This window comes from Hoplias malabaricus, chromosome X1 (genome assembly GCF_029633855.1).
Source record: "Hoplias malabaricus isolate fHopMal1 chromosome X1, fHopMal1.hap1, whole genome shotgun sequence".
Lineage (NCBI taxonomy): Eukaryota > Metazoa > Chordata > Actinopteri > Characiformes > Erythrinidae > Hoplias > Hoplias malabaricus.
Window position 1 is genome coordinate 23,502,442 of NC_089818.1, and position 19,894 is coordinate 23,522,335.

Genomic DNA, 19,894 nt, shown 5'->3' on the forward strand with positions numbered 1-19,894 from the left:
GGAAGCTCGTTCCACCAGCGTGGTACCAGAGATGAGAATAGCCTCAACTGACGTCTACGGGGGGTTGTTAGTTGGCGCTCCTTTGAGGAACGGAGAGGGCGGGCGCTAACGTGTGGTTTTAAGAGTCTAATGTTAATAACAGGAACACGCTGGGATAGTAACATAACGGCTGTATTTGTGTCGTAGACACCAACCTGTTTTCTATCACAACTGTAGAGAAATCTACAATGCATCAGCTTTAAATGACTGTTTACATCTCAAAAAGTAAAGGAAGCGGAAATATAAAGGAGAAAATGAAGGTGGAATTCCCCTTAAAATATTCCTAAGAGCACATCATTAGAGGAATGTGTTTGTTTAGAGGAGAAAGGAAAGGATGCACCTTGCGCTCGCCCTGAGGGCTGAGGAGAGAGAGAAATATAATACTGGACAACAAAAAGAGAACAGGGGAAGAAACCAGGGACAGAAACTAGAAACTTAATAACACCCCCCCCCCCCCCCCCCACACACACACACACACACCCCTTCTGTTATCATCAGTGTATGGTGAGGGTGCCTAATATCAAATAAGCAGAAAACAGGGCCAAAAGCCTTATGTGAAATTTGTTTGTGTTTGTGATACTCTGAGAGGACACGGGGAGGGAGTCCAGAAACATGACACAGAAAATCTGTCCTACTTCCTTCTGCTTTATCACTCGGTGACAAGCATTAGTACGTGGATAATGGTTATTCATTTCAGTGCCTTTTATTTAAGCAACGTTAGTTTGTGTGTGTGTGTGTGTGTGTGTAGTACTCTTCTAGGCAGGCTGCATTGCAATACTATTCTGTTCAAAGAGAGTTATTATATGTACTGGTGCCATTCTGCCCCCTGTAGTCTGCCTTTTACTAAACATTTACTTATTTGTTAATTCTTGGGGACATCATAAAAATGTCATCACACATGAAACTGAAAACACATTGCAACACACATCATTTATATCTGCATCTGAACTTTGTAAATTCTTTAATAATAACAGTTATTAGTTAATAGTTATACACTGGTTTTCTGAGACGAGAGAAAATCAAAAACTACTGTTTGATAAGCATTTATTTAATTAAAATGAATTCAATTATATATTTAAATATTAAATAATATAAAACCACATCACAAAAAAGGACAGGAGTGTTTAGAAAAAAATGTTCACTGTATTTCAGCAGACATTCCACGTAACCTTTGTTTAAAATATCAAAAATACGTAAAATTCTGTGTGCTCCGTCACTGACAGGTTGGATCCCGTGTAACAGTCTTGTAGATCCGGGCCTTGGCCAGGTCTGCAGACAGAGTTTTAGCCATGCGGTCTGTGGTCTTCTTCATCAGAAGAGCCACCTCCAGGGCTTTATCTAGAGTCTTGTTTATTGCCTCTTCCTGTCCAAAAAATAAATTGTACAGAATTAAAAACATTGGCTAATCAGATTCATACGACGTGTGAAAACAGACAGAATTGGAAATGACTTCAAACCAAGCAAGACCTAGAAAAGTTATGATATTTTGTAAAATAATATGTATTGTTTATTTCCTTTGAACCTTTATTTAACTGAAAAATGTACATAAAATATGTACTTTCCCCCCACAGTCCAAAAACACACGTTGGTAGGTGGACTGGAGGCTCAAAAGTGTCCGTAGGTGTGAGTGTGTGAGTGAATGTGTGAGTGTGTGTCGCCCTGTGAAGGACTGGTGCCCCCTCCAGGGTGTATTCCCACCTTGCGCCCAATGATTCCAGGTAGGCTCTGGACCCACCGCGACCCTGAACTGGATAAGGGTTACAGACAATGAATGAATGAATGAATGAATATACAGGTACATATTTTAATTAATTCATTCATTCATTCATTGTCTGTAACCCTTATACACCCTGAAGGGGGTGCCAGTCCTTCACAGGGCGACACACACTCACACCTACGGCATTAGACCAAGGATTTTTGAACATGAAGTATTAATGAAGTAAGAATATCCAAAAGTTCCAAGTACAAAATTAAAAAACTTGTATTGTCAGTTACGGCACAATTAAAATATAGTTACATAGTGGAAAACATGTCTCGGTCTCAAGTAAAAGCTGGTTTAAGTAGACACTTTAGAGCGCTTCAATGTGACCCTGACCTTGCTGGCTCTTTGTCCCCAAGGCCTTGCTCTGCTCCTGCCAGGCGTGTTTGGGACAGGGGAGGTCCTCTGGAAGTACACGTTAGCAGGCAGCATTGCTGAGTCTGACTGGGTGGAGCGCCTCCTGCTGGACACTTCTGAATCTGACTGCTGATCCCACACCTTGAAACTAACAAACACACGCAAAAAGAAAGTCAGATTTTGGAACGAGGAGTGGGTGGAGTGTTTGATTTATCAGCCCATAAATAACTGATTATCTTCTTAAGGAATTGGTGAGTTGAGTACCCTGGAGGAAGACTGTTGCAGGATCCGTAGTTGGTCTGAAGCAGAGGCTTCCCGTGAGGATGAGGGGGCAGATGATGATGTCTGTTCCTCGAGCGGAGATACTCGTCTATAGTGTTAAACATAAATGTTTTCACCAAACATACAGTGAATTCATAAAGAGGTCTGGCTGTTAAATTAAAATCTAAAATAAAAACAGTACGACATCCATTATGTTTTGAGCCCAGAGAGTTAGCACACCCTCACCTGGTTGTCTATACACACTGCTATCTCTGCTTTTGTGAATGGTTAATACAACACTGCCATGACCTCCATGATCGTCCCAGACAGGCACAGTTGCTGCTTTCCTGCTGTGATGAGTTGGTCTATCAGCAGCTCTTCTGTTGTTACAGAGTGGTCCTATACAACCATCACTGATGTGGCCAGTTAAGGACCTGATGCTGACATTGCTTCCAGACCCAACAGTGGCTCTCAGATGGTGTTTGCCAGGCTTTGACTGAGATGTTTCTTGAGATAGACTCTCTAAAGAGGCTAACAAGGGAAAAAATGAAGGGTACATTTATTAATGTTTATAAATAGTTTACAATCTGTTTACAGTCATTTATGACAGATAGATAGACAGGGCAATGGTGACCTGTTGTTTGCCAAATAGTGAACCCACATCCATTACACAGTTAAACCTCAGATCTTGCCAGATACTGACCTCACCGTGTCTCCTCCATCAGTCGACATTAACCCCGTTGGCTTCCTCAGATATTTGTTAATAGGTTTAACCCTTTAATGAATTAACCACCAACAAAGTGGTTTCTTGGGTCTGAGCTTATTCTATTCTTTTTTTTTTTAGTTCTGACTCTTTCAGTTTTAGACACAAAAAAAGGTTACTGCCGCACCTCTATCTCTGTGTTACACATGATTATTAATGACTTGTGAAAATGAACTGTAAAGTGTTTACAATCTAATTTATATCCATGTAATAGACATGCTTTTAATCCATTTATAAACCTTTATAAGTGTAGGCTTATTTTAAAGTTTTAAACCCACTTTTTGATGAACATTTCAAGTCTTGTAACGTCCTGCTGGAGGGACTTCTGCAGTGAGTACGTGTGCCTTTATGGGTGCGACTATAAGAAGCTGGAATTTCACTGTTATCTGAATCTCTGCTGTCAATTCCTGAGACAGAGAGAGAGAGAGAGAGAGAGAGAGAGAATGAGAGAAATTGAGAGAGAGAGTGACAGAGAGAGAGAGACAGAGAGAGAGACAGAGAGAGAGATTGAGAGAGAGAAATGAGAGAGAGAGAGAGAGAGAAACAGAGAGAGAGAAAGAGAGAGAGAGAGAGAGAGAGAGAGAGAGAGAGAGGGAAAAAAAACTCATATTATTCGGACAGACACTTATTGTGACAGTATACAAGTTCAATATAAAATGGTAGGCTTTTACCTTTGTGTTTACTGAGCTCCACATCAGAGGAGCTCCAGTCCTCCTCCTGCAGTGATGTATCTGCAGTCGGGCACCTGTTGCAGGAGATAAGTCTGCAGCTTAAGGTTTGCACATAAGACCTAACACTCTAAGACCCGTGGCTCTAACACACTCATTTTAACCCAGGGATAGTTTATTAAAGGTCTGATTACTGGGATCACTCAAATGTGTTTAAGATTTGCTAGCTTTGTCTTACATTATCTACATTTGTATCTGTCTAATGTACAACCTTGCTGTAGTAACACTTAAATAAAGGTTGATTGAGTCCAACTAAAATAAGGTAAAATAAGGTCACCATAGCTGTCATTGGCTATTTCCTTTGTGCCGTGTCACCTGCTGGAATTAGTTCTGTGTCTGTGTCGGACACGAGGCCGGGTCCTTAGTCGTTTCTCTTGTGAGCACACACTGCTCCGGGGCTCCGTCCGCACACCCGGGTGTGACAGGTGACAGAGACTCTCATCCAGCGCCCTCTTCAGACACGACACCTCATACTGCAGTGCACTGATGGCTTCGCTGCTGGACACAGCACACACACAAAACCTCGTTCAAGTTTGACTTGATGCTTCTGATCTAAACTGAAATAAGACGAATATAACAGAGCTGTAGATCCTTTGTAAATATTTAATGTTTATTAAGATTTAAATTCGGCTTTAATTCGTACTCAATGAGCAATTCTTTCAAACAACATCCTGAGTGTTTCTGGTCGACGTTACCATCCCAAACTTTGCTATTCTCACTTTTATAAACTTGCTTAATCCTACTGTTTCTTCACATAGAATATGTTCCATAGACATCAGCAAAGCTTGAATTTGCTGTGTGTTGAGCACTATGTTGAAGAATATTTAGGTAAATCCTACTGTAACCTCGGGCGGCACGGTGGTGCAGCAGGTTAGTGTCGCAGTCACACAGCTCCAGGGACCTGAAGGTTGTGGGTTCGAATCCCGCTCCGGGTAACTGTCTGTGTGGAGTGTGGTGTGTTCTCTCTGTGTCTGTGTGGGTTTCCTCCGGGTGACTGTCTGTGTGGAGTGTGGTGTGTTCTCTCTGTGTCTGCGTGGGTTTCCTCCGGGTGACTGTCTGTGAGGAGTGTGGTGTGTTCTCTCTGTGTCTGCGTGGGTTTCCTCCGGGTGACTGTCTGTGAGGAGTGTGGTGTGTTCTCCCTGTGTCTGCGTGGGTTTCCTCCGGGTGACTGTCTGTGAGGAGTGTGGTGTGTTCTCTCTGTGTCTGCGTGAGTTTCCTCCGGGTGACTGTCTGTGGGGAGTGTGGTGTGTTCTCTCTGTGTCTGCGTGGGTTTCCTCCGGGTGACGGTCTGCGAGGAGTGTGGTGTGTTCTCTCTGTGTCTGCGTGGGTTTCCTCCGGGTGACTGTCTGTAAGAAGTGTGGTGTGTTCTCCGTGTCTGTGTGGGTTTCCTCCGGGTGCTCCAGTTTCCTCCCACAGTCCAAAAACACACGTTGGTAGGTGGATTGGCGACTCAAAAGTGTCTGTAGGTGTGAGTGTGTGACTGAATGTATGTGTGAGTGTGTGTGTTGCCCTGTGAAGGACTGGCGCCCCCTCCAGGGTGTATTCCCGCCTTCCGCCCAATGATTCCAGGTAGGCTCTGGACCCACAGTGACCCTGAACTGGATAAGGGTTACAGATAATGAATGAATGAATGAATGAATACTGTAACCTCTTGCTGTGTTACAGATTCTCAGTCTCTCATTGTTCTCTCTCATTGTTCAGCTAATGTCTCACTCGTTCCCTGCTTCTGTTTTATGAACAACTCAGTTTCTGTAAAGAATAACTACTAATATATCATTTAAATTGTATTAGGTATTCTGAGGAATCTAGAGAGGATTTAATGTACACAGGAGGATATGTGTAGGACGGAATATACAAATACTACAACATTTTATACAAAGGACATGAGGGACTATAGATTGTGTATCTTTGTCGGTTCCTGGAATGAATCATCCACAGAGACATGATACTGATGATAAAATGTTGTATAAACTTATGTTTCCCTGAAACTGCACCATTGTGGAAAATAGTGGGGATATAATTCCTAAAAATTCATAAAGTAAACATTGATAATGGAAATGTACTTTCATCTGATGTGAATTTTTTGTTTGTCTGAGATGAAATATGCGCAAGTACAGGACCAAATAATTAACATTCTCATGAACTGCACTTTCAAATATTATTTTCACCTTTGAAAGTGAATGATATTATGCAGAGAAACAGGACTGTACTCACTTGGGACAGGAGCAGAGAGAGAATTGTCCTCTGATTTGCTTCTCAGTTGCAAGCGGTTTCTGTGTCAGTGCCGACTGTCCCTCTTGGCTGGGTTCTTGCAGAAGGGGAGAATGGAGAGTGGCACCCTCTAGTGGAACAAAGATTTAATGGGGAGAAAATGACAGCTGAATCAATTCTGAGTGGTTCTGGTCTTTGGCTGATCAATGTACAGATACACATTATAGGTTAATAGTTACTGACCACCCTTCAGTTAATGGAAATGTAACAATAAAAGGTATTAATTGAGTGGAGGATCATTGTCAACACTGTGGCAGTTGAACAGGCCCAAGTTTCTCTGTCACTGCTAGGTCTAGAATAATCCACCAATAGTCAGATATACCCAGTCCTAATAAGTTATATGTTGGCCTATGGTCAGAAACTGAACACTGCTGAGGGTATAGAGAATGACAAACACAAACTGACCAAAAAAAAAGAAATGCGTTAAGGTCTCTACTACAAGCTACAAGGTGGACTAGCGTTATATGTGCCTTAATTTTCTCCTGTGGCTTTCACTGTCCATTTAGTCCACTATATTCCACAGTCTGGCTATTAAAATCAGTCAAAATGGCTATAAAGATATTGAATTAGCTTTAAAATGGCTGATTGTTACTCCCCTGAAAACGTAGCAAGTATGTGCACTGGATGTGTGCATTTGAGTGGAATGGCATTTGTGTTCCTTTAGGTTTGTATGTGTATGTGTGGAGCATAAAGATTAGAATTAGAATCACTTTATTGGCCACTGAGCTGCACACAGAGGAATTTGTTTTCTGCATTTAACCCAATCCATGCAGTGACACACACATTTACACACTAGTGAACACTAGGGGGCAGTGAGCAGTGCAGCCCTAGGCGCCTTGGGAGCAGTTGGGGGTTAGGTGCCTTGCTCAATGGCACTTCAGTCATGACCTGCTGGCTCTTACATGCCCAGCTCCCTCACCACCAGGCTACAGCTGCACCAGTTAACATAAATGCCCATGTGTACAGGCATCAGTAACTTGCCTTGAACCCATAATCGATCTTCTCCTAAGGTGTGCAATCCAGCGGTTGCTTTCTGGCTGTTGGGATTCTCTTGCATGTTCTGCATTGTCTTAGGAAGTTGATCTGGTTGCCATCCAGTCGTAAAAGAAAAAACAGTGTGTAGATTAGAGAGGGAGACATCGTTATCAGATGTGCTCGCGCTGGTCATGCCATTCAAATCCTCAGGAGGGAGTGAACTGGAAGAGAAAACACGTAATGGGACATTTAGCATTTAGACATAATAAACAAATCACACTGGCTTAGAAATTAAACCATTCCCTATTATTACATTATCAACACAGTTGTGTATCTATTTCCATTATGCCTTATCAGTGCTAACATGAATGTACGCTCGTATAACAAATAGATTTAATGATCATTTATGGGTCCCCAGCTGTTCTTGGGCTCATAAGAGCAAAGTTACGTCACATTGTCAGCTTCAGGTTTTAAAACCTTTGTTAATTCTTTTCCACACTGATCACTGATAGATCACAGACTAAATATTATTCACATTCATTTAAATTTCATAATACACATGTACAGGGTTCTACAGGACACCTAGCGTTATAGGAATTCATCATAGATTCCATCAATATCACTACGATGAGCTCAGAATGTTATACCCACACAATGATAGAGAAGCAGCAGGTGTGTGTGTGTGTGTGTGTGTGTGTGTGTGTGTGTGGCGGTACCTCTCAGTGCCACGTTGTGTGTCTGAAAGTCCTGTAGGTGGACGGCTCTGGTCAGAGGTGCACAATCCGCTGTCTGTCTCTGGACTTACAAACCGCTGTAACAAAAAAAAACCATTTGCAATCACCCTTTAGTCACAACAGAACCTTGAATCATCAAACTTTACAGAGGAGACACAAAATATTAAAACGTTTTTATGTTTTTAGTCTTTTAAAAAAAAAGAAAGGTTAGTGGGATACCTGTGCTATGTTGGTGTACTCTTCCTGGGGTTCCTGAGTAGGAGAGCCTCTATCCTCAGGTCTTTTATACAAGAGGGAAACGAGCAAGAAACAATATTTATTCATTCATTCATTGTCTGTAACCATTATCCAGGGGAACAAACCCTGCAGGGGGCGCCAGTCCTTCACAGGGTGACACACACTCACACCTACGGACACTTTTGAGTCACCAATCCACCTACCAACGTGTGTTTTTGGACCATGGGTGGAAACCGGAGCACCAACTTTCATTGGTCGTTTTGCATGTTCTGGTCCACGTTAAGTGCCGAATGGTAACACACTCTCTTGCACACCAAACACATCTTGACATATCTACTACATTAGAAGTAAGGGGTTAACAAACTCAGTGTAAACTCTCTAATTTGTTGGAGGAAAGAAAGCTGGAATATGTTTGAAAATAGAGTTTGTGAATCAGTTGGAACTAGTTGTCTTGATGTAGGAAGCACAAGTAAACACAGTGTAACAATGTCACTCTGGAAAACAGAACGTACCGGAGCCGGTAGCTGTTCTCGCTCTCGCTGAGGAGTGAGTCTCCATATTCCTTCATGAAGACTTTAGAGTGTTCCTCTTCCTCTCTCTCGCTGTGTCCACCGCTGGTCAAGACTGACCCCTGTAAGATGAGAGCCAACGTTCTTATACAATTTTGTGATTCAGTTCTCATCACATTATGTGTTAGTGATTTAATTTAGAAATCTATGACAGCTGACAAAGACGTACGTGTCCAAAACCACTACTCGAGATGATTCTGGAAACAGTGCTGCCTTGGAGGCAGGAGGAACGAAATTGTAATGGTTAATACGGATTGGACATATATCTTCAAATACAGCACCATGAGCCAGTAAAGCTCTGCCTGGACTCTGCCTGCTCTGTCTGTCAGAAATGACTCTGGAATAAATAAATGTGCATAATTTGTTAAAAAGCTTTGAGCATTTTGTTTTCCTTAAATGGAGAATAATGTAACTCTGTGCCTCAGAAGCAGATTCTGTAGAAGTACTTTCCTGTATATCTGAGTTGTGATGGCTGCCTCTGAAAGAGCTACAGAGTGTTATATGATAATGCTCTGCTGCCTCTGAGGCAGAGGCTTAGACATAGTTGAATAGCACATGACTGCTGCCTCTGAGGTAGCAGAGCATTACTGTGTCAGTCTGTAGCTCCTTCAAAGACAGCACCCTTAAATCGAGGGCAAAATGTACTTCTTTAGAATCTTCCTCATAGACAACCGAATTTTATTTTTATAACACGCTAAAGCTTCCTCTGAGGTAGCAGTCACAACTCAAATGTACAGGAGAGTACTTCTTTAGAATCTGCCTCAGAGGCAGAAAAGCTTTTTACAGCTTCCTCAGAGTTACACTATCGTCAACACTTCTAAAAAATTATGAAATAGAACTAAGCCTACAGCATATTTATTTCTTTCAATGTCATTTCTGGGAGACAGAGCAGGCAAACACGAGGGTCTCCGCCCAATCCATTTTAACCAATCACATACATACCCATCTATTTGGCTGGTAACCAATTACACTGGTACTGCCTTGAAGGCAGTGCTGCCCCAGAATCATTCTGAGTACTGATTTTGCACCAACACTTGATCACTTCATTTATTCATTTCTTTTATTACTTTACCAATGAGAGGTAGACTGGTATATTAGAATTTGATGACAATGGGTCTGTCCCAAAACCTCCTGGGCTCCCTGAGTAGGCAGTGACTCCGTAGACAGCTGTTTAATTGCGGTGTCTAGCCTTTATGTTTTTATCACGATTTTAACTATTGCTCTGGGAGAAATAGATGCTGTGAGTCGTGCTTATGTTGCATCATGGGATTGCCTTCGCAGCTGAGGAGTAGTTTGATGCCGCCTTAAAATTCAGCCAGATTAAGGTATTTCAGTAGGCAGCATAATGAGGTCTAACAAGTGGGACAGCCTTCGTGTCGAGACCGCGCTCACTATGATGTTAAATGCTCTCTAGTTTTTCAAGCATTTAAAAGATCTTCTAAACAATGACTGATATATGGAACATGGAATAAACAGGCAGCTGTCGGTGTTGTTCTGTTGAGCTGATATTTGTATTAACGGGTACAGAAGAGGTACAGGTATCCTTCTACAGAGACATAGACTGTCCCTGATTAGTGTAGCCATGCCATCCTTTCATTAAAAGAAGCCTTCAGAGTTTAATTCCCTAAAATGTAAGTCCTTCAGGGTGGGTGTATTCATGGGCTAAAGCCCACCCTCAGTCTTCATAGGCTCTCCTCTGATGGACCGCACCTAGATGATACGTATTGGTCCCTGACAGTGGTTCCAGTGCATCAAGGCCAAATGAGGCACAATGGAAGTGGTTTAGATCTTGGCACCAACAACATACTGTTTCATTCCAAATGGCAGAAACGTCTGCAAGCCATGGTGCCATCATCCATGTGAACCCTGCTGTGGTGAATGAAGGTTAAACAGTGAGGTGTTATTGTGAATGAGTGCACATGAGCTAGCTGCGTTCACCTCATGCAGTGTCGGCTGATGTGAGGAAGAACAGATCAACTCTCCGTGCGGTGGGAGAATGGGAGTGGAGGACACCGGAGGAGGAGATGGCACATGATGTGCATTTCTGTCTATCTGTTCCTTTACGTCCTCCAGCTGCATCCCTAGACGAAATATATCCCCTTCCACCTGCCTTACGAACATCCACATGAGTAAAGGGAGGTGTTATAAAGAGCTCACATCCAGGGCGTCCTCAGTTATTTCATCACTATTTAATTTAATAACATAGTTATTCCAGAGTCAGAATCTGTTAACACCATACATACACAGATCAGCCATAACATTACGACCACCTCCTTGTTTCTACACTCACCACTCACTGGGCATTCTCTGAGTTCCACTGGGAGCACTTTGTAGTTTTTGTAGTTTTACAATTACAGACTATAATCCATTTGTTGCTCTGCATACTTTGTTAGCCCCCTTCCCCCCCTGTCCCTCAGCGCTCAGGACCCCCACAGAGCAGGTGTGATGTGGTGGTGGGTCATTCTCAGCGCTGCAGTGACACTGACGTGGTGGTGGTGTGTTAGTGTGTGTTGTGCTGGTGTAGAGTGGATCAGACACAGCAGTGCTGCAGTGTTTATGACAGTGTAACACTTGGCAGGTCTCTTCCCATAAAATGTAAAAATGCACATATTTCAAATAATTTGCTCTGAAAGGTTTGAGTGCTAACATCAAACACACCAACTAACGGATTAAAGACACATGGTTAAAAGCGAAGTTTGGGTTCTGTTTTACTACCTGTCAGGGTCGAACTGTCCTGTATTCCTGTCAAGACCCATGTAATTCTGCATCTCCAACACTCTATGCTCCTCCTTCTTGCTCATGTAGTTGCGCTCCAGCTGATCCTGAGCCTCCATCATGCTCTTAAACATCTGATTTCAAGAACATAAAACACCAGCATTATCTCAGCACCTGCTCAGAGACAACACAAACTACACATGCTGCCACACACACACACACACACACCTGTGCAAAACCACAAACCAAATACTACCACACGTGTACCCAAACATCTTCTCCCAGACAACACTAACAACATAAAACAACATACATTCTCGTCTGACATGCTTTTTACATCCATTTTTTTTTTCAAATAAACTCACATGCAATTCCTACATTGGTATTTTGCAGATAAATTCATAATATTTTGAAAAAAATCAACGTTTCAAAAGGAAAGCAGTAATATTTCAAGAAAAAATACTCAATTAGAATACAGTGCTGTTATTTTCAGAAACATCTGCAGTGATAACTAACTACAACAAAATGTGTCTTCTGCATTTAACTCATCAGTGGCTGTAAACACACACACACACTAGTGCACTAGGGGCTGTGAACACACACCCAGAGTGGGGAGCCATCCCCGGCACCCGGGGAGCATTTGGGGGTCCAGTGCCTTGCTCAAGGGCCCATCAGCTGTGGATGTTCCTACGGGTCCTGGGGATCAAACCAGCAACCTCCCGGGACCAAGCCCTGTCTCTAACCATTAGACCAAGGCTGCCAATTTCAAAACTTCATTTCATTTCACAAAAGGGTCCTGCCTTCCTTTTGCAAATTTTTGGCCACAATACTGTGACCTTCCTGAAAATAATGGCACTTTATTCTTGTAATCTTATGGCATTATAATTGAAATATTGTATTATACTTTGAAATACTTTCATCTATGTATTTAAAAAACGATTATTATTTTTTTAAACTAACAACATCATATGTTCTTGACATACTTCTGTTCTCACATGGTCTCAGACATATTCTTAACATCATAGGAAACCTGTTTACATTCTTCTTTTTTAAAATGCAGTGAAGTTGGTGACTGGGTGAATTCACCTTTCAGACGTTAACTGGAACATTGTTACATTTTTAATGTGATAGTGATTCTATCTCAACACATTTCTTATAGCCACCGAAGTCCTTTTGCACTTGTACAATATATAGCACTGTGTACTAACGGATAAGAATGATCGTAAACGTCTATCTCCAACTGTCCAGTCACCTTCATCAGGATTCTAGTCAAGGTTTGTTTTCATTTCATTTCTCATGGTTCTTAAAGCTGATAACAGAGGCAGAATGAACAATGCTCAAACATCCAAACACTACTAATAACAGCAGACTAAAGCCAGTAATACACGATACAGGGGGCAGCCATGGCCTGGTGGTGAGGAACTGGGCTTGTGACCGGAAGGTTGTTGTGTCAATCCCAGAGGTGGCAGGTCATGTCTGAAGTGCCCTTGAGTAAGGCATTTAACCCCCAACTGTTCCCCGGGCTCCGTGGCTAGGGCCGCCCACCGCTCCGGGCACCGCTCACTGCCCCCTAGTGTTCACTAGTGTGTGTGTGGGTAAATGTGTGTTTCACAGCTACTGAGTTAAATACAAAGAACAAATTCCTCTGTGTGTAGCGCAGTGGCCAATAACGTGATTCTAATTCTAATTCTTAATCAAACCTGACAAACTACAGACAATTCTCAGCCAATGATGCTCACCCAACTACTGTATGTTATAAAAATTAGAGAAAACAAATACAATGCTACCATTTGCTGTTCTTCCACAGATAGGGACATGTTGCTAACGCAAATTTTGAATTCCTCCACCTGTGAAATAAAACAAACATTTTAATAACTGACTGCTAGTATTCTGCTAATATTTCTCATGCTCAGGCCTTTTCTGGTTAGGTCTAGTGAGTCTCTTTGTTTTACCTTCTCCATGAACTGGTTGATAATTGTGGTGAGCTCTGTGGTCAGTCTCTGGCCCTCAGACATGCTCTGCTCTTCAGAAGGAAGGCTCCACACTGCATCTCTCTTCTCTACAACCAAACCTACACACACCACAGATGTATACAAATACTTTCAAGTCTTATATGCTCTATATTTTGATAATGAATCTACATATTCTGCGTATAAATACACACTGACAGGGCAAATGAAATGGAATAGCAGTACGTAAATTAATTATGAAGTGCTGTGACCTCAGGGGACGGCTTGGGAATGGCCACGCCTGAATAAGTGAGGTGTCATCTTATGAGTGAGGTTTAACACTGGTAAGCATGCTCATGGCAAGGCAACGTGAACAAGGCATGCTAGTGGGTGCCAGATGGACAGAGTATTCCACTTCAGACGTTGTTGGTGTTTAGCATTCCTCTATCCACAGTGTCATGTGTGTACTGGAATTAGGGCTGGACAATAACCAATATATATCGCAATATAAAATGTTTCACATTTTTAATATTTCAGTAGACATTATTTACAGGAGCGGCATGGTGGCGCAGCAGGTAGTGTCCCAGTCACACAGCTCCAGGGACCTGAAGGTTGTGGGTTCGAGTCTGGCTCCAGGTGACTTTCTGTGAGGAGTGTGGTGTGTTCTCCCTGTGTCTGCGTGGGTTTCCTCTGGGTGACTGTCTGTGAGGAGTGTGGTGTGTTCTCCCTGTGTCTGTGTGGGTTTCCTCTGGGTGACTGTCTGTGAGGAGTGTGGTGTGTTCTCCCCGTGTCTGTGTGGGTTTCCTCCGGTCCAAAATCACCCGTTGGTAGGTGGATTGGTGACTCCAAAGTGTCTGTAGGTGTGAGTGTGTGAGTGAGTGAGTGTGTGACTGTGTGTGTTGCCCTGTGAAGGACTGGCGCCCCCTCCAGGGTGTATTCCTGCTTTGCGCCCAATGATTCCAGGTAGGCTCTGGACCCACCGCGACCCTGAACTGGATAAGCGATTACAGATAATGAATGAATGACATTATTTACAGCATCTGTCATTGGTGTTCATTAGAGGGCGCTGTTGTCAATTCAAGACATTCCGTTTTAAAGTTAGTTTAAAAATATTAACATTGACAAAGCTAACAGGTTTATGTTTGATGGTGATGTCATGTTTCCTGTTTGTTCTGGGCAGTTTTTCTGTGGCTTTTTTATTGTTCACATCAATATCAGAATAATATCGTATCTACTGAATTGAAGGAATATATCGTGGTATAAACTTTGGCTGCATCGTCCAGTCCTAACTGGAATACATCATATAAGGCATTATCTCCCATGGGTGCTTATCTGTCAATGCCATGAGACATGTGCCTTTGTCAGAAATCACTTCCACATTTAATGCAGTGGGTCCCTCGTGTATATCCCGTAGGTCAGTGCAGCATTCTTTAGCTTTCAAGGGATATGGATGCAAAAGTGTTAGATAATGCCACAACACTGGACTTCTCACCTAGGCTTGGGTTGTTAGAGCACTAGCAACATGTGGTGTGTTCTGGTGAGTTATGATACCAACTGTTCTGGGATGATCATAGTGTTCATGTGTGGCACAAACCCCTTGAACCCATGGATTGCCAAAATCTCCTCTATATGGCATGGCTCCTTTAATTTGCATGCCACTATTCCATATACAGGTCCAAATGTGTCGTCTTAAAGAAAACTGATAACTGATATCTGGTTCGACTATCAGCTGACACTGTGGCATTGTGGTTCACGGCTGAGGAACTCAGATCAGGTTTCTTGTTCATTTGAAGCCAGGGCTACAGTACAGAGAGACAGCATCATGTTTCACGGAAGAAGGACAGTGAAGAAAATGACGACTTGCCTGTTATGGTCGACTGAGAGGTTTGTGGTGCAGCTCTGGTCGAGGCTTTGCCATGAGTCATGTTCAGCACATCAATTGTTTCTCTCCAGTGGGTTGAAGGAGATTGTTCATTTGAGGTTTTACACTGTTCGATTGAAAAGAAGCTAAATTAGCATTGTTTTTAGCATTGTTCCTTGTATAACACTTATGTAGCAACTGCCTAGGATTCTCTTAAAAGGGCATGAAAGCATCCACATTATTATAATAAATTATGGCAGATATAAAACAAAAAGTATAAATAAAAGTATATCAAAATACTATATAACTAGTAAACTTTAATACCAATAACATAACATTGCTATTGAGATGGGGCGTGGTGGAGCAGCAGGTAGTGTCTCTGTCACAGCTCCCGGGTCCTGGAGGTTGTGGGTTTGAGTCCTGCTCCGGGTGACTGTCTGTGAGGAGTGTGGTGTGTTCTCTCTGTGTCTGCATGGGTTTCCTCCGAGTGACTGTCTGTGAGGAGTGTGGTGTGTTCTCTCTGTGTCTGCGTGAGTTTCCTCCGGGTGACTGTCTGTGACGAGTGTGGTGTGTTCTCCCTGTGTCTGTATGGGTTTCCTCCGGGTGACTGTCTGTGAGGAGTGTGGTGTGTTCTCTCTGTGTCTGCGTGGGTTTCCTCCGGGTGACTGTCTGTGAGGAGTGTGTTGTGTTCTCTCTGTGTCTGCGTGGGTTTCCTCCGGGTGACTGTCTGTGAGGAGTGTGGTGTGTTCTCCCTGTGTCTATATGGGTTTCCTCCGGGTGACTGTCTGTGAGGAATGTGGTGTGTTCTCTCTGTGTCTACATGGGTTTCCTCCGGGTGCTCTGGTTTCCTCCCATGCTCCAAAAACACACGTTGGTAGGTGGATTGGACACTCAAAGGTGTGAGGGTGTGAGTGAACGTGTGAATGAATGAACTCAAAAGAACTCTGTGTAGCGTGGGAGGACACCAGAGCACTCGAAGCAAACCCAGGTGGAAATGTGGCGAACACACCACACTCCTCACAAACCCTGGAGCTGTGTGACAGACACAAATGTGATCATTAAAATTTGATTGAATTATTAATAAATTTAAAAAATTCAAATAGAGGAGACCAACATGACAGTGAGAAAATATTCTGCAGTTTTGTGCAGTTTGTTATTGTCAAGTTGATGGCCACTGATCCTGACCTAGTATGCACCAATGTATAAAAAGGCAATGTACCTGACCCCTCAGCCTTATCTGGTTGATAAGGCTGTCATCCTCTGCATATTTAGTAAGTAATCTGTCATACTCCTCCTGAAAAGTAACACAGGGCACAAGACAGAGAGTCAGCAAGCCGACACATTCAGTACATACTCTAAAAACACTGCTAACATAATCCAAGCTCTAAACGGACTTTCAATCAAAAACACAAGAAAAAAAACTCACTGACAATCATTATTACAATTTATTACTTCGGTCGACATATCATTTTCAAAATTGGCTACTACAGCATTCTTCAGCATCTGCTGTGCCTCTGATGTACAGTAATCATATTGCCATGTTTCGATTGACATATTACACCTGTAAAAAAGCCCATTCTATTATTAGTGGTCCTGTAGTCAAGGCGGGAGCACACCCTGGAAGAGGCGCCAGTCCTTCACAGGGCAGCACACACTCACACACTCACACCTACGGACACATTTGAGTCTCCAATCCACCTACCAATGTGTGTTTTTGGAGCGTGGGAGGAAACCGGAGCACCCGGAGGAAACCCACGCAGAAAATGGGAGAACACACCACACTCCTCACAGACAGTCACCGGGAAGAAACCCACGCAGAAAATGGGAGAACACACCACACTCCTCACAGACAGTCACCCGGAGGAAACCCACGCAGACACAGGGAGAACACACCACACTCCTCACAGACAGTCCCCCGGAGGAAACCCACGCAGACAAAGGGGGAACACACCACACTCCTCACAGACAGTCACCTGGAGGAAACCCACGCAGACACAGGGAGAACACACCACACTCCTCACAGACAGTCACCCGGAGGAAACCCACGCAGACACAGAGAGAACACACCACACTCCTCACAGACAGTCACCCGGAGGAAACCCACGCAGACACAGAGAGAACACACCACACTCCTCACAGACAGTCACCCGGAGGAAACCCACGCAGACACAGGGAGAACACACCACACTCCTCACAGACAGTCACCCGGAGGAAACCCACGCAGACACAGAGAGAACACACCACACTCCTCACAGACAGTCACCCGGAGGAAACCCACGCAGACACAGGGAGAACACACCACACTCCTCACAGACAGTCCCCCGGAGGAAACCCACGCAGACACAGGGAGAACACACCACACTCCTCACAGACAGTCCCCCGGAGGAAACCCACGCAGACAAAGGGAGAACACACCAGTGCATTCAGTGCATTAACACATTAATCTGAAATTCTTCCACCGAAGCCCTGATATTAGTGAATGTTTACCTGTAAAAGTTGATCCATTCTGGATTGTTCATCCTCGTCTTTCCTCAACTCAGTCAGCCAGAGAGAGTCCTCCAAAACTCGACTGATGACATCAGCTGTACAGGACGGTGCTGATTTACCCAGACTGCTTGGTGCTGTGTGAGTTCTGTCTGTGGTTGACGTGTGGAAGGCAGGCTTAGTGGGTCCGTTACCTTTAGGGATCTTGACTTTAGGGGCCACTTTGGAGAAGTCGGGTAAAGGGTAGTGCACCTGGCCCTGTCCATACTTCAGCTCGGTGCAGGATCGTGTCCTACCCAAAGCAAGCCTGCTACCCTGGACGTCTGCTTTACACAGGTTTGGAGTGCTGGCACTGCAGCTCTGCTCCACACCGTCTTCTTTACCTTCATTCCCTTCTTCAGCCGAACCGTCTGGACTCCTGTTGGTGGACATTCTGGACTCTACAGTGGGGTCTGACTGACTGTAGATGTGTGAGTGATTTACTGATGGATCTGGGTGTTGTTCTGGGTTTTTATTTCTGTTCGTTGTTGCCAAAGATTCCGTCTTTGAGACTGTTTCTTCCGATGTCACGTGGCTTTCGCCTCTGCTGGATTCGTTGTCCTCTAGAAGACTTGGATTGGCTTTGGGGTTTGCTCTGAGCCCTGTGAATAAAAGTGGACAACATGTCAAAAATATACTACAATCACCTTCATACACATCATACATACATAGAATTTAAATCAACCTAGACAATGCCACATTCGCCTGCTTGTTACTTAGTTACCCCTTAACTTCACTTGGCCAGTGGCTCTCAGTCCTGGTCCTGGTGGTCCACTGCCCTGTACTTTTAGAGAGTCCTCTGTTCCCAACACACCTCAAGCAACTAATGAGCCAATGAACAATTCCTTCCAATACTGAAGTGGATGGAGTGAGGAGAAAACTACCACATGCAGTGGCTCTGAGCGTCTGGGACTGAGAAGCATGTTAATGCTTCTCACCTTAAATGTTAATTTAAGGTGCCTCACACTGAACTTCAACATCTTCAAATGTTTTTAAGTAAAAATAAGTGCATGTCCCTCACAGGGAGCCCATTTAAATGTACAATTACTGTTATTTTCTCCATTCAAAATATCAGACAAATACATGGAACATAAAATGAAGCCTGAACGAAAGTTATGGAGCCTTACGTTAAATTAAAGGAACGCTTGGTAAGATTTGGGTTTTGGGCTCCATCAAGTGTAATTCATTTTTACAGCACTGTACTTGTTTCATACCCCTCTCCAGAAGTTACATAATGCAGTTTCTGCAGTGCTGAGCCCAGAGTAGCACTGACAGAGGCTCCAGTCTCCCTATTACAAGTCAGTGAAGCATCACATTGATTTTAAACCTCAATCAATCAAATTTTATTTATATAGCGCTTTTTCACAACAGAAATTCGTCACAAAGCAGCTTTACAGAGATCTGGGTCCCAGCTTACGATGAGCGAGCCAAGGGCATGAGGAAGAACCCTTAGAAAGAGCCAAGAGTCATACGGGAGAACCCCAACCTCCTCGGGTCGACACCAGGAACGCAACCGAGAACAGAACAGAAGTAAAAGTGAACTGATGGAGATATTGTGTTACAGTAAAGTGAAGGTGAAACATAAGTGAAATGAGTCTGAGGAAGGAGGAGGTGGGCAGTGATTCTGTGGGAGGGTAAAAGCAGATGTAGAGTTCATTTGGGATAAAACAGCATCCCTGCACGACCAGGAGTGATACTGTAGATGAGACCAAAGGCCAAGATCTTGTACTGGACGCATAAGGGTGGGGGCAGGATCAGGGCAACACCAGGCGTCTCGTAGCATGAGAGAGACAAAAAAAGTGTCCACAGGCCAGGCAAGAAAACACAGCAACAACAGGAAACAGACATGCAGGAGAGAGAGAGAGAGAGAGAGAGAGAGAGGGAGAGAGAGAGAGAGAGAGACAGAGAGAGAGAGACAGTGAGAGACAGAGTGAGAGAAAGAGGGAGAGAGCGAGAGAGAGAGAGATAGAGAGAGAGAAAGAGAAAGAGAGAGACAGAGTGAGAGAGAGAGAAAGAGGGAGAGAGAGAGAACGAGAGAGACAGAGACAGAGAGAGACAGAGTGAGAGACAGAGAGAAATAGAGAGAGAGAGAGAGAGAGAGAGAGAGAGAGAGAGAGAGAGAGAGAGAGAGAGAGAGAGAGAGAGAGAGAGAG

General features: G+C 43.6%; 1 protein-coding gene across 1 annotated transcript; it reads right to left on the reverse strand.

Annotated features, from left to right (window-relative positions):
• Positions 1 to 1,252: 1,252 nt before the first annotated feature.
• Positions 1,253 to 18,134, reverse strand: LOC136675490 (uncharacterized). Its single transcript, XM_066652039.1, has 18 exons — positions 17,706 to 18,134; positions 16,438 to 16,512; positions 15,222 to 15,345; positions 13,361 to 13,479; positions 11,409 to 11,542; positions 10,632 to 10,803; positions 8,637 to 8,755; positions 8,107 to 8,167; positions 7,870 to 7,964; positions 7,160 to 7,374; positions 6,122 to 6,248; positions 4,223 to 4,405; positions 3,851 to 3,924; positions 3,458 to 3,586; positions 2,663 to 2,947; positions 2,420 to 2,525; positions 2,135 to 2,303; positions 1,253 to 1,402 (listed from the first exon to the last, which is right to left on the reverse strand). Exons 1-18 carry the CDS (start codon positions 18,132 to 18,134, stop codon positions 1,253 to 1,255), a joined length of 2,766 nt encoding a protein of 921 aa, XP_066508136.1.
• Positions 18,135 to 19,894: the final 1,760 nt, after the last annotated feature.

What these genes read in the sequence shown, in the direction of transcription:
- LOC136675490 (XM_066652039.1), bottom strand. Translation starts at nt 18,134, where the DNA reads ATGTCCACCAACAGGAGTCCAGACGGTTCGGCTGAAGAAGGGAATGAA. An exon ending in CTCTCAGTCGACCATAACAG is followed by an intron (nt 13,480 to 15,221) that starts GCAAGTCGTCAT and finishes TGGTGTGTGTAG; the next exon opens with GTTTGGTTGTAGAGAAGAGA. An exon ending in AGATCGATTATGGGTTCAAG is followed by an intron (nt 6,249 to 7,159) that starts GCAAGTTACTGA and finishes TTGTTCCACTAG; the next exon opens with AGGGTGCCACTCTCCATTCT.